Source organism: Sarcophilus harrisii, chromosome 2, assembly GCF_902635505.1.
Source record: "Sarcophilus harrisii chromosome 2, mSarHar1.11, whole genome shotgun sequence".
In the NCBI taxonomy this organism is placed as follows: Eukaryota; Metazoa; Chordata; class Mammalia; order Dasyuromorphia; family Dasyuridae; genus Sarcophilus; species Sarcophilus harrisii.
The window spans coordinates 649,389,746-649,411,736 of record NC_045427.1 but is presented as its reverse complement, the minus strand read 5'-3'; the positions used below and the strand labels follow the sequence as shown (position 1 = coordinate 649,411,736).

Sequence of the window (21,991 nt, the reverse complement as noted above, 5' to 3'; positions counted from 1 at the left end):
AGATGGCTCTCTCCCTCATAAGACCATTGGAACTGGCCTGAATCATCTATGTCCATCAGAATTGATCATCGTGTAATCTTGCTATTGCTATGTACTATGTTCTCTCTTGGTTCTATTCATTTCACTTAGTTCCTGTAATTGGTTATTCTTATTATTATTTGCTTCTGTATCATGTATAATAAATATGTGTCACTGATTTTTTAGCCTGTACCAATTTTTTTGAAAATTATTACTTATCTTAAGTTGCCTCAATCTAAAATGTATATTTTAAGCCCTAGTATTATAATCTCTCTTCATTCCCACTTCTCCTCCCCCATTTTTATCTTTCTTCACTGTTTTTTGTCTTCATATGAATTTTTGTAGTATTTTTTCTATTTCTACAAAACAATCCTTTAGTAGTTTTACTGATAGGGTACTGACCAAATCAATTTATGTAGCATTGTTGTTTTTATTCTATTGGCACATCCTATCCATGAGCAATTGATATTTTCCCAAATATTTATGTTTGTCTTTGTTTTAGTAAACAATCAAATAACCACCTTCTTCCCTGATCTCTTAATCAGGAAGGAATAGACCACTCAAAGCGCTTTGTTTCATAATCTTGTAGAAATAGTTATTTCCAGAGATTCCTCTATAAATTTTAGGAGAGCAGGAACCACATTGTATCTAAACTTTTTCTTTCCCTCCTACTTTGCACAGTGTCCTGAATACAGTTTATTGTTTGATCATTTCAGTCATGATGACTCTTAAGGATCCCATTTTTTTTAGCAGAGGTACTGGGGCACTTTGCTATTTCTTCTCTGGTTCATTTTACAGATAAGAAACTGAGGTAAATGGGATTAAGTGATTTCCCAGTGGTCGTACAGCTGGTGTCTGAATCCAGTAAACAATTAATCAATTATTATTGAATTAATTATATTAACAAATATCTATTTAACACTTACATAGTATACCAGGAAGAATGCAAATTATCTGGAATGCAAGGAAAATCTGAAATCAGTCTCTTCCCTGAAAGAATGGGCACGAAACAATATATACACACAGAAATGAATACAAAGTGGACAGAAACAAATGTAGCCCATTGCCTATGGCCTCCTACCCCCACCTCCCACTGCCAAGCTTGGGGATCATATAGGCTTGGGTTAATCTTGGGAACCACCCTCAAATAATCATTATCTCTAGTTTAGGGGTATTAACCTTTTTCGTGTTCTTTATGGATACCTTTGGCAATATGATGAATCCTATGGACTCCTTTTAAGAATGATATTTACACAGGGGCAGCTGGGATAGAGCACCAGCCCTGAAGTCAGGAGTGCTGAATTCAAATCTGGACTCAGACTCTTAACACTTCCTAGTTGTGTGACCCTGGGAAAGTCACTTAACCCCAGTTACCTCAGAAAAAAAAAAGATGTTTGCATAAAGTAAAATATACTGCAATGTAAAGGAAACTAGAATTTTGTGAAAATCAAGATGAATTTATTTTCCCCATCCCAATTCATAGATCCCTTGAATAGAGAGACACCCTTTGAGGGTCCCTGGATTCTAGGCTTTAGCTAGTTACCTCCCTCTCCCCAAAGATAGCTCTGTGAAATTTCTGAGTAGAACTTATCCAGTGTAGTAGCTGAGGGACTGAGACATTGAGAGAATTGACTGAGATCCCAGAGTTGCCAACTGTGAGAATCTAGTGCTCTCCTGCCACTGTCTCTGGGATCCCCTCCAGGGCAGGGTATCTCACCTCAAATGTAACTTAAGAGGTATCCGTTTCGACCAGTCTGGCCCAGAGGAAGTGCTAGGAGCCCTGCTGACAGCGGGTACCCCGCTCCCAGGCTGTACCGGGGACCGTGCAGCCCTGACAGCCACTTCCAGGGACCGGATTCAGAGGGCTGGTCAGCCACATATTCCCTGTACCTATTTCTCAGGGACACCAGCTGGCCCAGGGAGATCTGAGCAGCTGTGACCTTTCCTAAGTCAATTCGTTGTAACCTGGGTCAAATATTCCCATTGAGCCAGAGGATAAGATGTAGCTCCACGGAGGGGAAAACAGGACTGTACAAGTGAAGGTAAAATATACCAATGGATTGTTCAGACTCTGAGAGTGACGCCACGGTGGGCTGTAGCGATGACGAAGACTCCGGTCACGATGCCGTCAGCTGGTATAGTGATGGCGAAGACTCCAGTGATGACATTGAGAAATTCTCAGAGTTAGTACTCGGAAAAATTGCATCTAAATAGGTTTTTGATATTTTTGTGTTCTGTATCCTTATACCCAGAATTCTCTAAACCGCTAACCCCAACAATGCCTTTTATTACTAAATTTAAGAATTTGGGATATAATTGTAGTATTATTAATAATTAGAAGCATTTCTATTCTATTTAATTTATACTTTAACATATTTGACATGTATTAGTCAACCTGCCATCGGGGGGAGGGAATGGGGGAAGGAGGGGAAAAACTGGAACAAAAAGTTTGGCAATTGTCAATGCTGGAAAATTACCCATGAACATAACTTGTAAATAAAAAGCTATAATAATAATAATTATTATTAGAAGCATATATATAAAGGCAATAGTTATTAATATCTCAAACTCATTTGATGAAGGCAAGGAATTAACAATAATTCAATCAGTGTTGCTCTTAGGAAATTGAAAATGTACATGTAGATTATCGTGTAAGCCTGCTACTGGGAAAACAGGAAGCGCACAGCAGATGTGACAGCAGCTACTTTCTACACTTGTCTGTTATTTACAGTCTTGAGCAGTTTCCAATATTGCTGGAAAATAAGTTTTCTGGAGCAATTAAAGATTATAAATTTCCATGCTGACCTATATTATTTTTATGAAATCGCAAATAAACACTTCCACTAATGACCCAATACCTCAGTCAGGGGGAGGAGGGAGACAGCAAATCTCAGTAATTGCTTCTTTGCTTGGCTGCACAAGAGACATAATATATAATATTTCCACTTAAATAAGAAGTGTCTTTTCTACATATGCTATTCTTTGGTGCAACTGGGTGTCCATTGTTAGAGTAATGTAAATATCTGTGATTTGGGAAGCGTCTAGATGTTAAATTTGAAGGATTGCATGTAAGTGTGTATTCATACAAAAATAATGCATTTAAAGCACTCTGAAATCTTCAAAATGTCATATAAATGTAAGGTATAAGTAATAATAATTATTAAAATGACAATACATACAAAAAAAGGCAAAGCAGTTTGGGGAAGGAAAGTACTGGCAGCTGAAGAGTTAGGAAATGTTGTGTAAGCGATGGTTCTTGAGAGGAGTTTTGCATTCTCAGTGCTTGCCACATTGTCTGACACATAATAGGTGTCTATTTATAAATGCTTATTGACTGACTGGTGGAATAACTGTTTTTGAATGTTTGCAGGAGAAGAGATTATCCTTGTTCTCCCTGTTCTCAGCAGATAGAACCCAGACCAATAGACTAGTTTGGGATTAGGGTCAGGAAAACTTTTGTCACAATTAGAGGTGTCCCAAAGGTGTCCCATTGCCTGGGAAATGATAGGATCTTCTTCTTTGGAAGTATACAAGAAAAGAAATCCCTCTGCCTCCTGGAACAGTCCATTCCTCTTTGGGACAGCTCCAATGAATAGGAAGGTTTTCCTAATATTAAACTTAGAGAATAATGACTGACATTTCCATGATGTTTTAAAGATTGTCAAGTTGCACACTCACTACCTGATCTGATCCTTGACACAGACCCATGGTTTGTTGTTATTGATCCCATCTTACAGAGAGAATACCAAGTCTTGGGAATGATGTGGCTTGTAGCCAGTAGTGTCTGAGGGCAGTATTCAAATTCAGATCTCCTTGACTTTGGTAATTAACTGGACATTGGGCTTAGAATTAGGGTGATATGAGATCAAATATCTCAGATACTTATTAACTATGGGACTTTGTTGTATAATTGCCATGTGCTTCTGTTTAATTATCTGTTAAATGAGATATATCCCTGAGTATCAGTTTCCTCATCTGTGAAATAAAGGATTTGGACTAACTGGCCTCTGGGATCCTTTCCAGCTTTAGATCAATAAAGGTTCCATTTTTTAAATTTTGCCTTAATGTTTCCCATCTCCTCCAAGCTTTTAGCATGAAAGTCATGAAAGTTAAATGAGAAAGTTGGACTCCAAGACCTCCATGGTTCCTTCTAGATCTAAATTTTGTGCATGGAAGCCTATCTCTCTAACCTCGACCAAGGAAGCTGGAGATGCAATGGGCAGAGCACTGGTCCTGGAGTCCAGAAGCCCTGAATACAAGTACAGGTTCAAACACTCACTAGCTGGGCAAGCACTTCCCATCATTCTATTCAAACTTCCTCAACTGTACATTGAAAATAATGGTAACACCTGCCACCAGCATGGTTGTGAGGATCAAACAAGATATCCTGTCCCAACTCTGTGCCTTTTAAACTGTGATTCTGAGCAAGGCATCTTCCTTCTCTGGGCCTAATAAGAGGCAATTGCTTTGTGTGATGGAGAAAGTCACCCAGTGGTGATATTAAGATTTCTAAAATCTTGGATGGGCTTAATTTCTATAGGGAAATGGGAATCCTTGCTAGTAGATCTCAGAAGCCTTTTAAATAAAACTAAAATATGATCTGTGAACTCATCATGTTAATGTAACTATAGTATCTTTAGGGAGAATCACATTAATTGAATTCAAAGATTATCTCTCCTTAAGAAAATAGCATTTCACACTTAGGTCAGCAGTTTCGATATAAACATGTGTTCCAATCTATAGTGCAAACACTTTAAAATCATGAGTAGTTTTTTCCAAACGTAATATGCAAATTGTTACCAGATTTATCTTTGACAGTTCCTAAAAAGAGATTTCAAGACAGACTTTTAAGGGCTAAGCATAGAACACCCAAGCAAGATGGTTTCAGGATAAGTACACAGAAATAACTTTTGTTTGAAACGATGGTATATTTGTAACAGCTCAGATGTCCCTACACAGAAATTACATCCCCGAGCTCAATTGTTGTAAATTTTCTGTTGTAAATTGCAGCAATTCTCTCTCTCTCTCCTCTCTCTCCCTCTCCCTCTCTTTCTCTCTCTCTCCTTTTCCCTCTCTCCCTTTCTCTCCCTCCGTCTCTCTTTCTCTCCCTCCCTCTCTCTTATATTTTATATCCCCACTTATATCTTTTCTTTCCTTCCCTCCCTCTCTCTCCCTCTCCCTCTCTCTTTTTTCTCTCTCTCCCTCCTTCTCCCCCGCACCTCTCTCCCTCCTTCCCTCTCTCCTTCCCTTCCTCTCTCTCTCTCTCTCTCTCTCTCTCTCTCTCTCTTCTTTCTCTCCCTTTCTCCCTCTCCCTCTCCCTCTCTTTCCCTCCCTTTCTCTCTCTCTCTCACTCACACCTCATCCCTTCCTAGTAAGATTTCTCTCCTCAATTAACCTCAAAAGTAACACAGAATCAAACTTCATAGAAGAGTTGGAAGGGACCTCATGTGCCATTTTATGTAAGCCATACACAAAATGCTATCACATCCAACTATCATACCCAACACATACCATCTTCACTCTTTAATATATTTTATTAGTTGTTGTTGTTTCCTGTTTCCTTCAGAGTCTTAACCTTTCCTAAAGTTTGTAATGATGGCTCTTCCATTGTTCCAAGGCTCTGTCCTTGATCTTCTTCTCTTCCTTTTCCATGTTCTCCCATCTTATTCACTCCCATGGTTCCATATTCCCTGTATGCAAATGATCCTCAAATCCTCATCCTTTTTTTTTTTTCAGCCATTGACTGGCATCTCTACTAAGACATTGACTGCAAGCTCTTTGAGAACAAGGACAATTTACTTTGTGTATTTGTATTCTAGGAAGCTGAAAAATGCCAGACCAATAAAAGTTGATTAATTAATTGATCATGGTATAATAGACAGATCACTGAACTTGAAGCCAGCAAGATCTGAGTTCAAATCCCACCTTTGACACTTGCTGTTCAACTGAGTGATCCTGGGCAAGTTAGTTATCCTCCTTGTACCTCCCTTTCTTAATCTGTAAAATAAAGAGATTGGACTATTTAGGTCCTTCCATTTCTAGATCTATGATTTCTCCCTGGATGTCACAACAACCCTTTGAATATAATCTACCCAACATTCTAAAAAAACTTCTATTCTAAAACATTCTAAAAATTCTAAAAAAAAAACTTAACCTCTACTTTTCACCCACTTAGTTCCCCATGCTCCCGAACTTGAAGGCAATGTAGATTCTACACTATTCTACCAACACTCTCACTTTTTATATGCAATCTGTTATCAGACCCCATTAACGCCTCCCTTTAACATCTCCCCCACCTGCCCTTATTTGCTATTCCCACCACCACTACCCTAGAGCAAACTCTTACTGATACTCACCTAGGAGAGTTTCCTAATAGGGTTTTCCACTTTGACCCTCCCAATAACCTTTATTCTTAATGCATAGAGAGATATGTGGCATTTCTGTACTCCCAAAATTCTAGCACCTTCCAGCATTAAAGCTCGAACGTTTTTGTCTAATATTGAAGGACTTCTAATGTTTGGCAAGATTCCCCACTTTTATCTTGTTTTACTCCCAATGGTAGAATATGGATTCAGGATTGAAGGGACCGTGAGGGTTAATTTACAAAAAGGAAAACTGAGATCTAGAGCACTCAAGCGACTTCCTGAGTGTCTAAGTAAGTGTATGGAAGATCCAAGGTTGAGTCTCATGGCCCTTTCCTTTAAATCTTCCCTACAACTATCCACTTTGCCTTCAGATTCCAAGTTCAATGCTATCTCTTGCCTATTCCCCATCTGTATAACCTGCTGATCATAAAAAGACACTTTGCAGGTGTTAAATAGTTGAATGAAGGATTCCTAATTTATAACCTATCTTAAATAATTTGATGCTATTCCAATTATTTATGGAAATTCAAGAATTTGGGGGATGAACATGGAAGTGAGAGGAAGCTATCCATTGGGACAAATGAAACCAAGCCGGATTTTTTTTTCTCTTCCAAACCTGTGATTTTAGGCATGGAGGGAAATCCCTACAGAAGAAACCCTTTCTCTCAAATCAGCACCTTTTCTACATTTATAGTTGTAGAGATTTATCTGAGACAGTAAATGAATTTTTTTGTGCTTACATAGGTAGGATTTGTCAGGGGCAGAACTTGCTTCTTCCCATTTGCCGTACTGTGAATTTATTCAAAATTCAGTTCTATGATGGGGTAAATCCAAATACTTTAATTGAAAAAAAGCATGTTTTTATTGGATGTATTTCACCAAAACACCCTGCCTTATTAAGGTCTGTTTCTAATTAATTTTTAGGGAAGATGTGAGGACTGCCAATGTCATCGCTGCAGAAGCCGTGACCTGCCTGGTGATCGACAGAGAGTAAGTCCATTATCTCATTCTTGTTTTGGGGATGTTGTCAGCAAAAGCACCTGAAGGTCCACAGAAATCAAATCTTACATTTTATTGACATACATCAGCAATTTCCTACTGTGAGCATTCTTTTCACTTTTACAAAGATCATTGATTATTGCATTAGATTCTCCCTTCCTGTGTGGGTATAGTCCAAATCCAACAAGTGCCCTCTATTTCAAGGGCATGGGCTGGTCATTGCATCTATGAAAACAAAAATAAAATAAATATTACTGACCCCCACTCCCAAGGAGTTTGTTTTTATTGCTTGTATACAAATAAGTGCAAATATAATCATTTGAAGAGGATGGAGTGAGCAAATCAGAAAAAAAGACTTTCCATTTGAGATGGCACTCAATATGAGCCTTAAAAAAGCTGGAAATTCTCAGACGAGATGATGAAGTAGAACATAATCCCAGGTAGGAGATAGAACATGGATAAAGGCACAGAGAGAGAAAATGATGGGGTGCCAAGTTCAGAAAGGATAAGGCAGTTTGACTGGAATGGAGAATGAGTGAGGAGGAGCTTGGCTGAAGTCATACAATAATGGCTTTAAAAGGCAAGCTGATGAGTTGATAAGTTTCCATTTCATCCTGAAACCAATAAAGTCATTGAACTTTATTAAACACAGAGTAACATGATTAGACTTGGCCTTTGGGGCCATTTCTTTTTTACACCTGAGTTTAAGATGCTGGTAAAGGGAGAAATTAGAAACTAGAAGTCCAATTAGACTATTTCAACACCATTTTTCTTTTCTCCCCTAATCTCAGTTCTTTATTACACATGAATCATATGCCTAATACAGTCTATATATGAGAAGATCATATGACCTCAAAAAGAACATTCTGGAGATATGGCTGGTCCTAAATGCTGGTGAATTTTAGGGCTACTATAGTTTACTTGATGAAACATATTGCCTCCTCTATATTTCCATGATTTTATTTCCCCCTATTATTGAACTTGAAATTCCAAAGAACTGGAAACCATGTCATAGAAAGTAATCCTGGTTAACCTGGGGGAAAAAAGACTTAGGATGGATCCAAGGGTACTTTTCAAGTATTGAAAGAGCTGTCATTTGTCTGGATAGTTAGCTTTGCTCTGTTTGGTGCAGAGGGAGTTATAAGGCAGGTGGCAAGGGGGAAAGTTGTGAAGAGATCAATGGAGGCTTCATGTTGGGGAAAACTTCCTAACAATTAGTGTAAGCCCAAGTACAATGGTTTGTTTTAGGAGCTGGATAATTGCTTGAAAAACAAGAATTTATTGAGTGCCTACAATATGCTGGGGATTGTCATAAATATTAGGGATACCAAGAAAGGCAAAATAAAGTCTCTATTTTGAAGGAGCCCCTAGGTCAATAGCACTAGCAGCAAAGGAACCAAGAGAGGTAATATAGCTATTATTTGTGTATCTACTTTTTAGGAATTACGTAAAAGGAACTCTTAGGGAAAGGGTTGGGCTAGATCAACTCAAAGGTCCCTTCCACTTTTAAAAATCTATGGAATTATCCACTTCTTTGATTATGAATGGGAAAAATAATAAATGGAAAGGGATGTCTCTAAAAAGACTTCTAAGTCTGTAGATGTATGGGCACGGCCCTCTCTCCCTCTCCCTATAGTGTGAATTATTTATTCAAACCAATCAGTTGATTCCTCCAACTCAGATGAGACACACTGGCTTCAATGAGAAGAATCATAGCATAGTTAAGACCTGGATACTTGTGGCCATGGCCAGCAAGAAATGTTTTGGAGAATAGGACCAGTCACTAGGGTGAGACAAAGCTCATTCTTGTCAAGAAAAAGAAGATTACACATGTCAAAGTATCAGCAAGGCTGAGCCTCGGCTGACTGCAGGAATTAAGGAAGAGTAACTGGATCCAAGGCTGTCGTGGCTGAACTGCCATCTTGATTAACATGTCAAGAGTTTCTCTAGCATATACTTCACTATCATATACTTCATTAACTAATGTCTAACAAAATGATCCTTCTCCCTATGCAGCAAGGAGCTCTGAATATACTTTCAGAAGACTCATGTTGGAGTCATAGGATCATAGATTTAGAGCCAAAAGTGACCTCAAAGTTCAAACTCCACCTCATTTTATTGTTGAGAAAATTGGATCCCAATACATTCATTGACTTGCCCAGGGTCACCTAGGTCCAATGTAATAAAAGTAGGATTTGAATTAAAGTCCCCTGGCTCTAAATTCATTATTCTTTTCATTGTACCATTGACATTTAATAGGTGATTGTTAAGTTCTGTGAATCTTGGAGAAGTGTGTGTGGTAAAGAAGTGCTGATTTCTTATCAGAGGACATGTATTAAACCTTGCAACTTTTTGCCTATAAAACCTTAGAGAGGGGCAGTGGATAGAGCATCAACTCTGAAGTCAGGAGCATTCGAGTTCAAATCTAGCCTTAGACACTTAACACTTCCTGTGTGTCACTTAAACCCAATTCCCTCAGCAAAGAGAGAGAGAGAGAGAGAGAGAGAGAGAGAGAGAGACAGACAGACAGACAGACAAAGAGAGAGACAGAGAGACAGAGAGAGACTGAGACAGAGACAGAGAAATCACATTACCTCTGTAGTTCTCAGTTTCCACATCTATTTCTCTATTGCTGAGGAGGATGGGCCTGAAAAATCAAGGCTTAAGTCCTTTACATTTGTAAAGCTATAATCTATATTTTTGATTATCCTGATCAAATAAGAAATAATGAGCTTTGCTCCCCTTTCCAAAAAATCAAATAGCTTGAGAGCCAGAGCTGTACCTGAATTTAGCAGTGTTTCCCTCAAGTCTGAATGTTCTTGGTTATAAGGGGGAAATATAGGAGAGAACATGAAAGAGGATGGGTAGCTATGGGACTGCAAAGTATCTTCTTCAACCTTTAAAACAGAACTGAGCAAGCACTGAAATCAAAGAATTTTTTTTCCTCAGTAACTGCACCATGCCATCCTGTCAAAGGCCTGCTGGATGGCATTTAATTTATGGCCAATTAAAGGAGCACTGGGGGGCTTAATCCAGTGCAAACAGATGGTAGCCATTAGGGCTGTCAATGGAAGTAGCTTTCTCTTGCAATTTACAAGCAAGGTACCATGTTGCATAAGCCAGCCCTTCTGCTTGATCATTCCATGGGGATGAAAAAAGGACATGATGGTAACTAATCACGCTTTTCTACATTAAAAAAATCCTCACTGAGAAAAGGAGAAACACAGAAATGATTTCATCCTGAGCCTTCTCAAAGGAGATGATGTCTTTATTGTGATTTAATTATAACTTCAATATGTATCTGCTGTGGTTCTGAAATCAGCAAAAATAAATTGTCCAATAACACTTAAAATTATTCCAGTCCAATGGACCTGTCTGTCTCCAAGAACTCATTTCTTATCTATGTAATGAGCCAATAGATACCTTTAAAAGTTCCCATATTGGAATATAGTAAGCTAGAAATATATTTAAGAAGAGACATTGTTATATTTTGTAATCCGTTACAGAGGGATTTTCCCCTCTATTTCAGGGAGTTATTCATTGATCCACATGTTTTTATTTGTATAAAATCTCTGATTTTTTAAGCACATTAAAAGCCATTCTGCTCAATCTTTCAATCACATCCTGATAGCATTGTAAGAACTTTTCTAAAAGACAATTTTATATATGGGATTTAAGATTCTATACTTAGTTTGTAGCCAGTCCTGGAAAATGAGAAGGTAAAACCAGGCAACCTCTAAAGTCTCTTGCAGCTCCAAATGTATGATGTTCTGAAATAAAAGCAATCAAACCGATGACCTAATATGATTTTAAAAAAAAACATTATATTTACATTCTTCAGTGGCTCTGAGACCTCCTCATGGATTGGGATATGGCCTCCAGCAATCCAGAACCTAGCCCATCCCAAAGTAAATCTTTTCCATGCATTCCCATAAGTTTATCATAGGATATCTACACGACATATAGGGGTATCTCATTTTCTCTTAATATTGTGAAAATGCCAGAGTTAAAAATGGAATTAAATTTAAATGTTTGACATTATTATAATTTATTTTATAACTATATTCATTTTCATTTTAAAATCCTTTTGGTTTTCATTCTCTTTCCTTTCTTCCACTTTTTTTAATTGTTACTATTATTAATGGAAAGGAAGATGTTTCAGTGGATGAAGTGCCAACCTAGAGTCAGGAAGACTCATCTTCCCAAGTTTAAATTTATTGCACTTATGACACTTATTAGCAGTGTGGCCCTGGGCTAATCCCATTATCCTGTTTGCCTCAGTTTCCCCATATACAAAATGAATAGGAGAAAGAAATGACAAGACACTCCATGATCTTTGACAAGAAAACCCCAAATGGGTTCACAAAGACTCAAGCATGATTGAAAATAACTGATTGACAATTTATTTTTTTGTTTATTTGGTTGTTTTTCAAGGCAATTGGAGTTAAGTGACTTGTCCAATGTCATACAGTTAGTAAATGTTAAGTATCTGAGGCCAGATTTATTTATTTTTTTTCCACAGTACAGCACTGTATTTATTACTTGGAACAAGCAACAATTTTGATATGGTTCCATAGGTGACAACAGTGGATGTATAAACTTCTTTTTTTTTAATTTTTTAATTTTTTTAATAGTAACTTTTTATTGACAGAATCCATGCCTGGGTAAATTTTTTTTACAACATTATCCCTTGCACTCACTTCTGTTCCGATTTTTCCCTCCCACCCTCCACCCCCTCCCCTAGATGGCAAACAGTCCTCTATATGTTGAATATGTCCTAGTATATCCTAGATACAATGTACGTGTGCAGATCCAAACAGTTTTCTTGTTGCACAGGGAGAATTGGATTCAGAAGGTAGAAGTAACCCGGGAAGAAAAACAAAAATGCAAACAGTTTACATTCATTTCCCAGTGTTTTTTTTTTCCTTTGGGTGTAGCTGCTTCTGTCCATCATTGATCAATTGAAACTGAATTAGGTCTCTTTGTCAAAGAAATCCACTTCCATCAAATTACATCTTCATACAGTATCGTTGTTGACGTATATAATGATCTCTTGGTTCTGCTCATTTCACTTAGCATCAGTTCATGTAATTCTCTCCAAGCCTTTCTGTATTCATCTTGCTGGTCATTTCTTACAGAACAATAATATTCCATAACATTCATATACCACAATTTACCCAACCATTCTCCAATTGATGGGCAGCCACTCAGTTTCCAGCTTCTAGCCACTACAAACAGGGCTGTGAGGCCAGATTTAAACTCAGATCTTCCTGATGCCAGGGCTAGTATTCTGTCCACTGCAGCATCTAGCTGCCCCTCATCAACAATTTCTCATTGTTCTTCCTGTCACTTTAGCTAAATCTCTTGATTCTGAATAATAAGGTTTTTCAAATGGCCAGGGAAAGAGTGAGTGTCCACCAAAAGTAGAAGCTAGATACTGTCTTGTTGGGAGGTTCTAGAGCAGTTCTAAGTACAGATTAGACTCAATGGCTTTTGAACTCCCTTCCAGGTTTGATATCCTGGCATTATACAAGTAATTCTGTCAATAATAAATGATTTTACATAAGTCAAAGGTCTTCCTGAAGCTCCTTGGGACATCCTGAGCTATAGAGCAGAAGACCCGGTTTTGCACAGAGATTTGCCCTTGAACATAGGCACAGAGTAGCTAAGATGTGGTGCTAGTCCATTTGCAATTAGATGCCATCCACAGTGTCTGTAATGCCTCACCTATCCTGGAGCCCCAACAATCCTCCTTTCTCTAGCTCCCCAGAAACATCTATTCCAGGTACCAAAATATAACATTTCTAAGGGTTCTTTGTGTCCACTTCATTTCCAGACAGGTCCTCTATTGTCTTACCCCTAAAATTCACTCATATTTTGGTTTATTATTCACTAAATATTTTTAAGTATATCTGTAGAGGGTAAAGATGCAGTTGAGGCAGGGTTACAGTGCCAAAAAATACCTCATTTTATTATAATTTAGATAATGTCAGTAAAACGTTCTTCATATGAACTTAAATGATCTTGTAAACTTATGAATTGGAACTTTAAACCAATCCCCAGGTCTTCACTAAATTTAACCTGAAGTCTTCTCTTCCTTGTGGTAGAATCCAGATGCCCCTTTTAATTCTCAAAGGAGCCAGTTATGTTCCTCAGTGTTGCTGTCAGCACAAGTACATTGCCAATAGATTTCCATATATAGTAACATATATGCCAATAAGTGACTATCTTAATTGCACACCTGCTTCCACTGTGCCCCGTGACTGCCATATAGTGAGTGATTGATTACCCTCCCATAGGGAGGAGTGAAAGCTGCTTGATCCTACCAGGATTGAATTGTATATGTGATGATCAACTACATAAATTTTATATGTACAATAATTTCACTATATTTCACTATATATGTATATATATATATATATATATAAATTCACTATATATAATAAGAGTTATACTTACACAAATGAAATTATCATAAGTACAAATCCATTTTGCCATGTTTCATTGCCAGAATAAAAACTGTTTATCACTGTTTAAAAAAAGCTTCTTTATTCATTTTAGCAAGCCAAGTCAGGGCAGAAAAAGGCATGAGTTAGTCCACATCAAAATGGATCTTTATAGGACACGTGAACTCCTAAACTTGAGCCATTTCCCACAGTCGCTTATAGTACACAGCAAACATACTTACGATGGATGGTGCGTTCATGTCTCTCCATTACTTACTAACCCTGTGGGCAGTTTGGTTTGTTCTGATTAAAAGAGACACAGACTATCTAATCTGATATGCTTTCCTGACCTTGGATGTCTAAGACAGGGTAACCTCTGTCTTTTAATTAGTCTTGCATGAGAATTGAGTTAAAAAATGACTAAGCAGTAGGTTTAGCTGTCTGTAACTTTTCTTTTAGCACCAAAATGGAAAATTATATTTTATAATGGATAGACAAGGGTTGGGATAAAATAGAATTATGTTGTAAAATGTCATTACATATGCCAAGAAACAGGAAAATATAGTGATGCCTTGGCAAAAGGTAATAATATCATACATTTAGAGAAGGAAAACAAATTCAAGTCTCTCATTAAATAGATGAGGAAATTAATTCCCAGGGAGAAAGTTATTTGTTCAATATCACAAAGGTAATAAGTAACAGAGGCAGATAAGTCAAGGTCACTGACCTAATAGAACTAGTAAGAGGGTAAGATATAAGTACAGATAGCTACAGTGTATATTAGAAAGGAGCTTAATAAAATGTCTATGAAGGAAAGATGATGTATGTGGTAGCACTTGGTCCTTTCAGCATCTGTTCTTCAAATCATATAGTTCCTTACTTGGAAAATCCACTGTTGCTACTTCTCACACCACCAACTTAGGGTCCAGAATGCCAAGAGTTAAAAGCCTTTAAGGGGTCTTTAAACAGAGCTGTGATAGCCAATCTTTTCTTAATTTTTGATTCAGTTTTTCATACTCCCCACAAACCCTTAACAAATGCAGATTTCATTTTAGGGTGTGTTTGCTCTCTCCTCTTTCAAAAACCATCCCTTTTTCACTCAAGGCAGGCTTAACTTAAATTTCTATTTCTTGTTGTTGTGCTCTTGGTAATTAATCCTCACCAAGATGTCAGCCAATAAGGGATTAATTGTCTCCTACCCAGGAACATTTCTGTTTTAACCCAAAACATGCAATATCATAGATTGAAGGGACTTAAAAGAATATATAGTTAAATCTTCCTATTTTATAGAGGCAGAAGCTGAAGCCCAAAGAGGATCCAAATCCAATTTGTCTATGTCCAAAGCCAATCTTTTTTTCTCAAATCATTTCCTTCCACCATGCATTTTAAGACCTAAAGAAACGATTTTTCAATTCATGGCAGCCAAGCCTATCCCAGCCATTCATAAGACTGCATTTGTCCATGCTGACCCTCTGTCAGTACTTCAGATTGGGGCATGGTACTGAGCAGGAGATGATAAGTTGACCCAAATGTCTGAAGACACTTAAAGAATGGCAACAACATGGCTCTCTTCTTCCTGGAAGCCTGCTTTTCCAGCCTGTGGTTAATATCCTTCTCAGTGGTCTTAAACCCCTAGGCTATGTATTACCTTGCTGGAAGCAGACCAGAAACTCTCATCATTCCAGGCTTTCTTTTGCCCAAAGGGCCCTTCTTTTTTGCAGAATTTTCCACTTTTACTTCCACAAAGCATGGCATGGAATGATGGAAAGAACAATAGAATGAGAGTCAGAAACCCTGCTTCACATCCCAGCTCTGATGCTTATTCACTCTCCAGCTGTGGGCTTAACTCTATCAATCAGTCTGTATTCATGGCATTATTATGAATGGTACAAACCCAACCTATGAATTCCTGCCCATCGTCTGTGAATTTTCATCATGCCCTCCAGAGAGCTCCCAATGGAGGGTTCCAGCAGTAGAATAAGTGCTTCCTTGATTTATTTGGACATCTCACAGATAACAAGGGATCAGAACACAGTTTGTCCAGCCATCCATGTCTAACTTCCCCATAGGACCAGTCCAATTTGTTTTTATTTTCCCCCACTTCTCATAATTTGTTTATTAATCTTTTTTTAAAAATCAACAAAAATTGACTTTATTTCCCTACCCACCTCTCTACATATGGCACAAAGACATATATTTCTTCGATGAAAGCACTACAATCCCTTTTTTTAATTTCTTTGAGTGAAAACTTACTCACATCTGTCCTGTGGCTCTCCATTGCTCATTGGAGAATTTTTTTTTTTTTACTTTTTTTACTTTTTTACTTTTTTTTTACTTTTTTAGCAACTTCTATGTTCTGTGAAAGTAGCTCTGAGCACAAATTCCTCTTGTCTTCTCCAAAAGGGAACTAAATTAGCTGATCTCTAAAGTCCTGACCAGCTTTCAGTCTTACAAAAACTCTTTGGGGAGTTTCCAGATGTATTAGAATGAGTGACTTATCAATCGGGGGCAGTTGGGATTAATATGACATTTGTCAGCTTCAGTAACTCCCCCAGCCTAAATAGCTTTCCTTTTATCTCATTTTGCAGAATGACATATGGGGAGATTTAAGAGCTTGGGCCGACTGATCACCAAAAAGTGAATGATCCTGTTTACTTTGGGATCAGCAGTGATTCGTTTTAGATTTAAGAAAATTTCTATAGATTGCTGAAGTGTTCAAAGAAGTGTTAATCTGGAGATTTAAAAATCCTAGAAAAGGCTGTTCTAAATGTTCACTGCAAGAATGGAAGCTCAAACATGTTTAATCTATATTGAATTACTAGGGGAGAGAGGAGAGAAAGAGGCAGAAAAATTTGGACCACAAGATTTTGCAAAGGTGAATGTTGAAAACCATTTTGCATGTATTCGGAGAAATAAAAAAAACTATTATAAAAATAAATAAAAGGAAATATGAAAAAAAAGCAGAATGGAAATTCTCTGAGAATGGTTCTTTTTCCTTTGGTCAATTAAAAAGGGAATTATGAGAAGTGAATTAATGATTATATTAAAAGGCCACCCAATAGTATTTCATTTCTGGTTCAAATTCAGAAATATCCTAGAGAGAGAAAGAGGATTAACTCCCTCTGAGGGATGACTTGATGGGAAGCACTTGTTGTATACAATACTAGGCACTGGGGGAATACAGGTGAGAAATGACATGGTACCTATATATCTATGAGCTCTTCTGGAGTGAGGAAAGCAATGTGCACCCATATAAGTAGGGTACAAGATAGTGTATAAGGAGGGAGAAGACAGGAGCCAGACAAGCTCTTCTGGGGAAGTTTGAGGAAACACTTTGAACTGAGAGACTGCTCAAATGAGAACATATTGTCCTTGATGGGCAGTCAGTCCCGCTTGTCTGATGGCCTTCTGGTATAATTTGGAGTGCCATTTGTCAGTGCATTATTTCTGAGCCTGATTGAGGTGAATGAGTGCTAAGGTCTCCTCCAAATCCAAGATTCCATGATTCCTTGGTTCTCTGATATCTCGGAGGACAGGGAGAGACAGGCTCCTATTTTTCTACTATCAGACAATGAATGTGTCCCAGTTTATCATGGTCTTTGAGGAGCCGAGTATCCCTCTCATTTACAGTAGACAGAACAGCTACCATGAGAGTCTGCAGACCCATTATTCATAGAAAGGCACCAAACTCAGTCAAGATTTCAGTTTAATTCTGCAATGTGAATCTTACTGCAGACTGTAAGCAGTGCCTTTTCCCTTGTTAGAGGAAAAGGTGGTGCAAAGACAAGCTTGCCGCAAGATTTTAACACTGCTGGAAAATCCACAGTGGAGCTCTCGGGCCCCAAGGCTGGAGACTGCTTTGTAGATTGTTCTCAGGCTTCCTGGTAGAGTTAAGTGGTTTTGCTTACTTTGACAGACACACTTCCCCGGTGAGTCAGTCATTACAGGCCCAGCTGGGCCTTCAAGATCTAAAACTTTCCATGTTCCAATTAATATTCCTTGGGATTCCTCTCTATTTTAAAACTGATATCATAGACTGCAGAAGTGAGGATCCTGGGTGAGACCTCAGACAGAAAACAAGACTTATCTCAAATGCAGAAAGCTTAAGTATCTAACCATTTGGATAAAATATAGAGGATATATTGTCTTTACTATCCATAATTCTGCCATTTTGAAAAGGACCTTCCCATCCTTCTAGAACTACCAAAGTCCTTGGGACTCTAAGTTTACAGAGAAGGGAGTACAAATTAGGAATCTGCTATTCACAAGGACAGGAGCCACTCATGGCACTGCTTTTGGTGATGGCTCCAGGACACCAGAGCAGTATGGAAGAAGATCACTAGAGCCAAGTGGAACAGCTCTTGTTCTGCATAATCAGGGCAGAACATTATGGCTCAAACCAGAAGGAAAGAATGGATTCTGCATCTGGAATTATAAGCTCGCCAATTGTTCTAGCAGGGTCAGAAATGTATGGCATTCAGATGCTGACAAATCAAAGTCAGAATGGTGTTTCATGACCCAAAGACTTGGTTCTGTGTGGGCAGAAGAAGAGTGAATGATCTGAGATGAACAGTCCCTGAAAATGTAAGTAGGAGCAAAAAACAACAGTCACACCCTGGCCAGTGTGTCAGGGAGAGACCCAGAGAGAGAAATGGAGAGACAGAGAGATATGGAGAAACAGAGACAGATGACAGATGGAGAGGGAAAGAAAGATGGAAGAAATGGAGAGATAGAGACAGATGGAGAGAAATACAGAGATGAATTCAGAGAGAAATGGAGAGACAGAGACAGAAATGGACAGAAAGAGACAGATGGAAAGACAGACGGAGAGGGAGACAGAGATGAAGACAGAGAGATAGAAATGGAGAGAGAGAGAAGATAAAAACAGTCAGAGACCAAGAAATAGAAAGACAGAGAGAGATGGAGATAAAGAGAGACAGAGACAGAGGCAGAGAAAGAGGGAGAGACAAACAGGGAGAAACAGAGAACTTAAGAGAGGCAGGAGAGGGGGAGGAAGAAAAGGGAAATGAAAAGAGGAAGAAGGGAGAGACAGAGAGAAACAGAAACACAGAAAGAGAGAGATGGACAGTTCTCCCACCCTAATGCCTTCTCTGTCATACAAGGCTTGAGATCAGAGCTGTGATCTCTTGGCATAGGCGAGCTCCCTCTAGTGGTCCAACTTGGCACCAGCCCTGCAATGTCCTCAGAAAGTTTCTTAGGGAACTGAGAGCTGAAGTTACTTAAAGAAAGGAACTGAGCAAATTTACATCAGGGATGAGACCTGAGCTTCTGGACTCTGCAGACAGTGTGCTCTCTCTCTCTCGCTCTCTCTCTCTTTGTCTGTCTGTCTGTCTCTGTCTCTTTGTCTCTGTCTCTCTCTTTTTCTCTTTCTCTCTCTCTCTCTCTCTCTCTCTCTCTCTCTCTCTCTCTCTCTCTCTCGCCCTTCTGCCTCAGCCAGGAGGGTTTGCCCACTCTGCAGCATTAGAAGCCTTAATGAAGAATAGAAAAAGAATGAAGTGGAGCACTGATTTTATACAGGAAGGCTTTGAATCCTACCTCCAGTGTTTACTAACTGGTGGTCCTGGACAAGCCACTTGACTATTCCATGCCTCAGTTTCCTTATTTGTAAAATGGGAGTGTGAATAACACCTTCCTCATAGGGTGTAATATGCATGAAATTGACTCATATGTAAAACACTTTGCAAACTTTAAAAGCATGAATAGCATTAAGCTATTAAGATGATGATGTGTTTGAAGAGTAAAAAGATGGTTTATAGAATCAAGCAGAATGGAAACGTGAGTCATTGGCTGCTTGAGCAAAAAGCCTGGTTAGGAGTGTTCACCTATTGGTGTAATGATTCTGATGATTTACAAGGCACTTGTATGACACTGTAGGATGCTAAATCATTTCAGTTAGTCCATCAAGAAGCACTTATTAATGGAACAATTAGTTCTGACCTGGGGTCCAAAGATTTGAAGGCAGGAGTTAAAAGTCCTTGTTCGAGAAGTTCACATTCTGTAGGAGACAATACTGCCCCATATACATTGAAGAGTAAATCCTTCAGAACCCCAACACTTTGGGGGGTTTGTTTTAGTCATGATAAGCAGCATTTTAATGCAGTGAAAAATTGGCCAAGTGTTTAGAGTCTTATTTCATTTGATCTTTACAACAATACTGAGGCAATCCTGGAGATTTATCATATTGATTTTACAGATGAATGAACCAAGATCCAGAGTGGTTAAGCCATTTGCCTGGGATCACATAGCAAGTAGGCTCAACATTTAGACCTAGGTCTTCCTGATAAGTTGAACATCATACCTACCATATTACCCAGAAGTCCATACTCCAGGCCCTGTTAACTAATAAGGTTTTATGAGAGTAAGACAGCACAAATTAAACTCAAATAATGAAATATGTCTATGAGCTCATTAATTCTGGAGTTCCCTCCACTTATGGAGACCACCAATCATCTATGCTCCCCATCTAAGGTAACTACCAACAGCTGGCCACCAGTAGTCCACTCAACCTGCCTGAAGTCTTCCTTGATTCTTCCAGACATGGAGAAGTCCCACAGCCAAGGAAGCACTATTGCTGTCCCCTTTTTGTCCCCTTTGCTCACTATACAACCAGCCATCTCCATCCAATTCTCAGATGACCTCCTCTATTCTTCCTCTTTGGAGTTCCTCATTGCCTCTGGGTAATGAGGCTCATTCCACATGAGCCTCAACATTCAACCAGAAACAGAATCCTGCTACAAGTCCCTCTGCATCTATCCACACTCACTGGCTTGTGTTTAGCTTCTTAGCTTGAGGGCCTCAAGCCAGGACCCTCTACCCCATCATTTGAACTCTGAGCTAGAAGCACCATGAAGACTTTTGAGCACTATGTGCAGAAAAATCAGCAAATGACACGGCAACCACAGTGATGGAGATGGGATGACATGAGGAGGGATATGTTAGAGGAAATGAGCAGATACATCCCCTATCCCCATTCATTCTTTAGTGTCTGTCAAAGAAATGGCATCTTTGCAGTGAGAAAAAGTGATATAGATCTCTACAACAGCAAGGATTACTGTGGCCAACAAAGAAAAGTATCATCGTTATATTTTTAATTTTGGAGACCCAAAGTATGATCATGCCATTGTATGAGCCTCCTGTAAATTATCACTAGCACTTGAGCAGTGGGAAAACTAAACTGCCATCAAAATTGCCCTGGTTATTTCTCAACTGACACGCACCAGCTTTCCAATAGTATATTAGTGAGAACATGTATACCAATAAAAAGATAAACTAAAAAATAAAATAAAAAAGATAGAACTATGACATATAAAAAGTTTGAAAGACATCATTTCTGTGTAATTTATCATTTTATTACTCATTGCAAGTGGATAATTAATAAAAGGGGTCAGTGACACTCTTGAATATCTATTAAATGGTAATATACAAATCATTAGCTTAATCAGGAAGTGAATTATTACCTGGGCAATAGAAAAGGGATGAAGCGCAATCTCAGAAATTAAGGTCAGAAAGATTCCACATTTATTCAACAAAAGTTAAAATACGCTCCATGTCCTTTAGCTTCTTTGTTTTGTGGCCTTGTTGAAAACTACTTTGTATGAAGTAGTAAAATAGAACCCTGGACCTGAAGTCAAGAGGAGGGGTTGGAAGCCTTTATCTGGTACTTACTGAATGACTCCACTTTAGGAGCTAAATTTGCTCTTCTTTAAAATGGGGTTGATAATTATGATAATTATATCATGAGGTCGTTTTGAGGCTCAAATGAGATATAAAGCACCTGGCAGAATTTTAAGGTATCATACAACTGTCAAGTGTCACTTTGTTATCCAAAAGATCAGAACTATAATGAGCATCTTGTGAGTCTATGGTTTTAAGGAACAAGGAGAGATTCTGCAGCATAGATAAATCATCTTTGCTTCTAACTTTTAGGATATTAGGAATAATAATATAATACCAAGAAATGGCCTCTGGGGCAAAATTTTCCATCTGCACGAGCTCTCATTCTCAATCCATTCTAATAGTTTGTGATTTTCATAAGCATTGTATTTTCAGCCCTGTTTATTTCTGCTACATTTCTTCAGGGGCAAAAATTAGGATATGGTCTTGGAAAGAACAAATTGATCACAGTGAAAACTAGCTGGAGAT

At 38.4% G+C, this 21,991-nt stretch overlaps 1 protein-coding gene across 2 annotated transcripts in view; it reads left to right on the top strand.

Annotated features, from left to right (window-relative positions):
• The window catches only part of PRKG1 (protein kinase cGMP-dependent 1), a 1,288,902-nt gene that overhangs the window by 1,114,487 nt on the left and 152,424 nt on the right, over positions 1–21,991 (top strand). For both annotated transcript variants that reach the window (XM_031949481.1, XM_031949480.1), the window contains exon 8: positions 7,308–7,373. In XM_031949481.1, the coding sequence (XP_031805341.1) occupies positions 7,308–7,373 (66 nt within the window). The remainder of the gene's footprint in view (positions 1–7,307; positions 7,374–21,991) is intronic.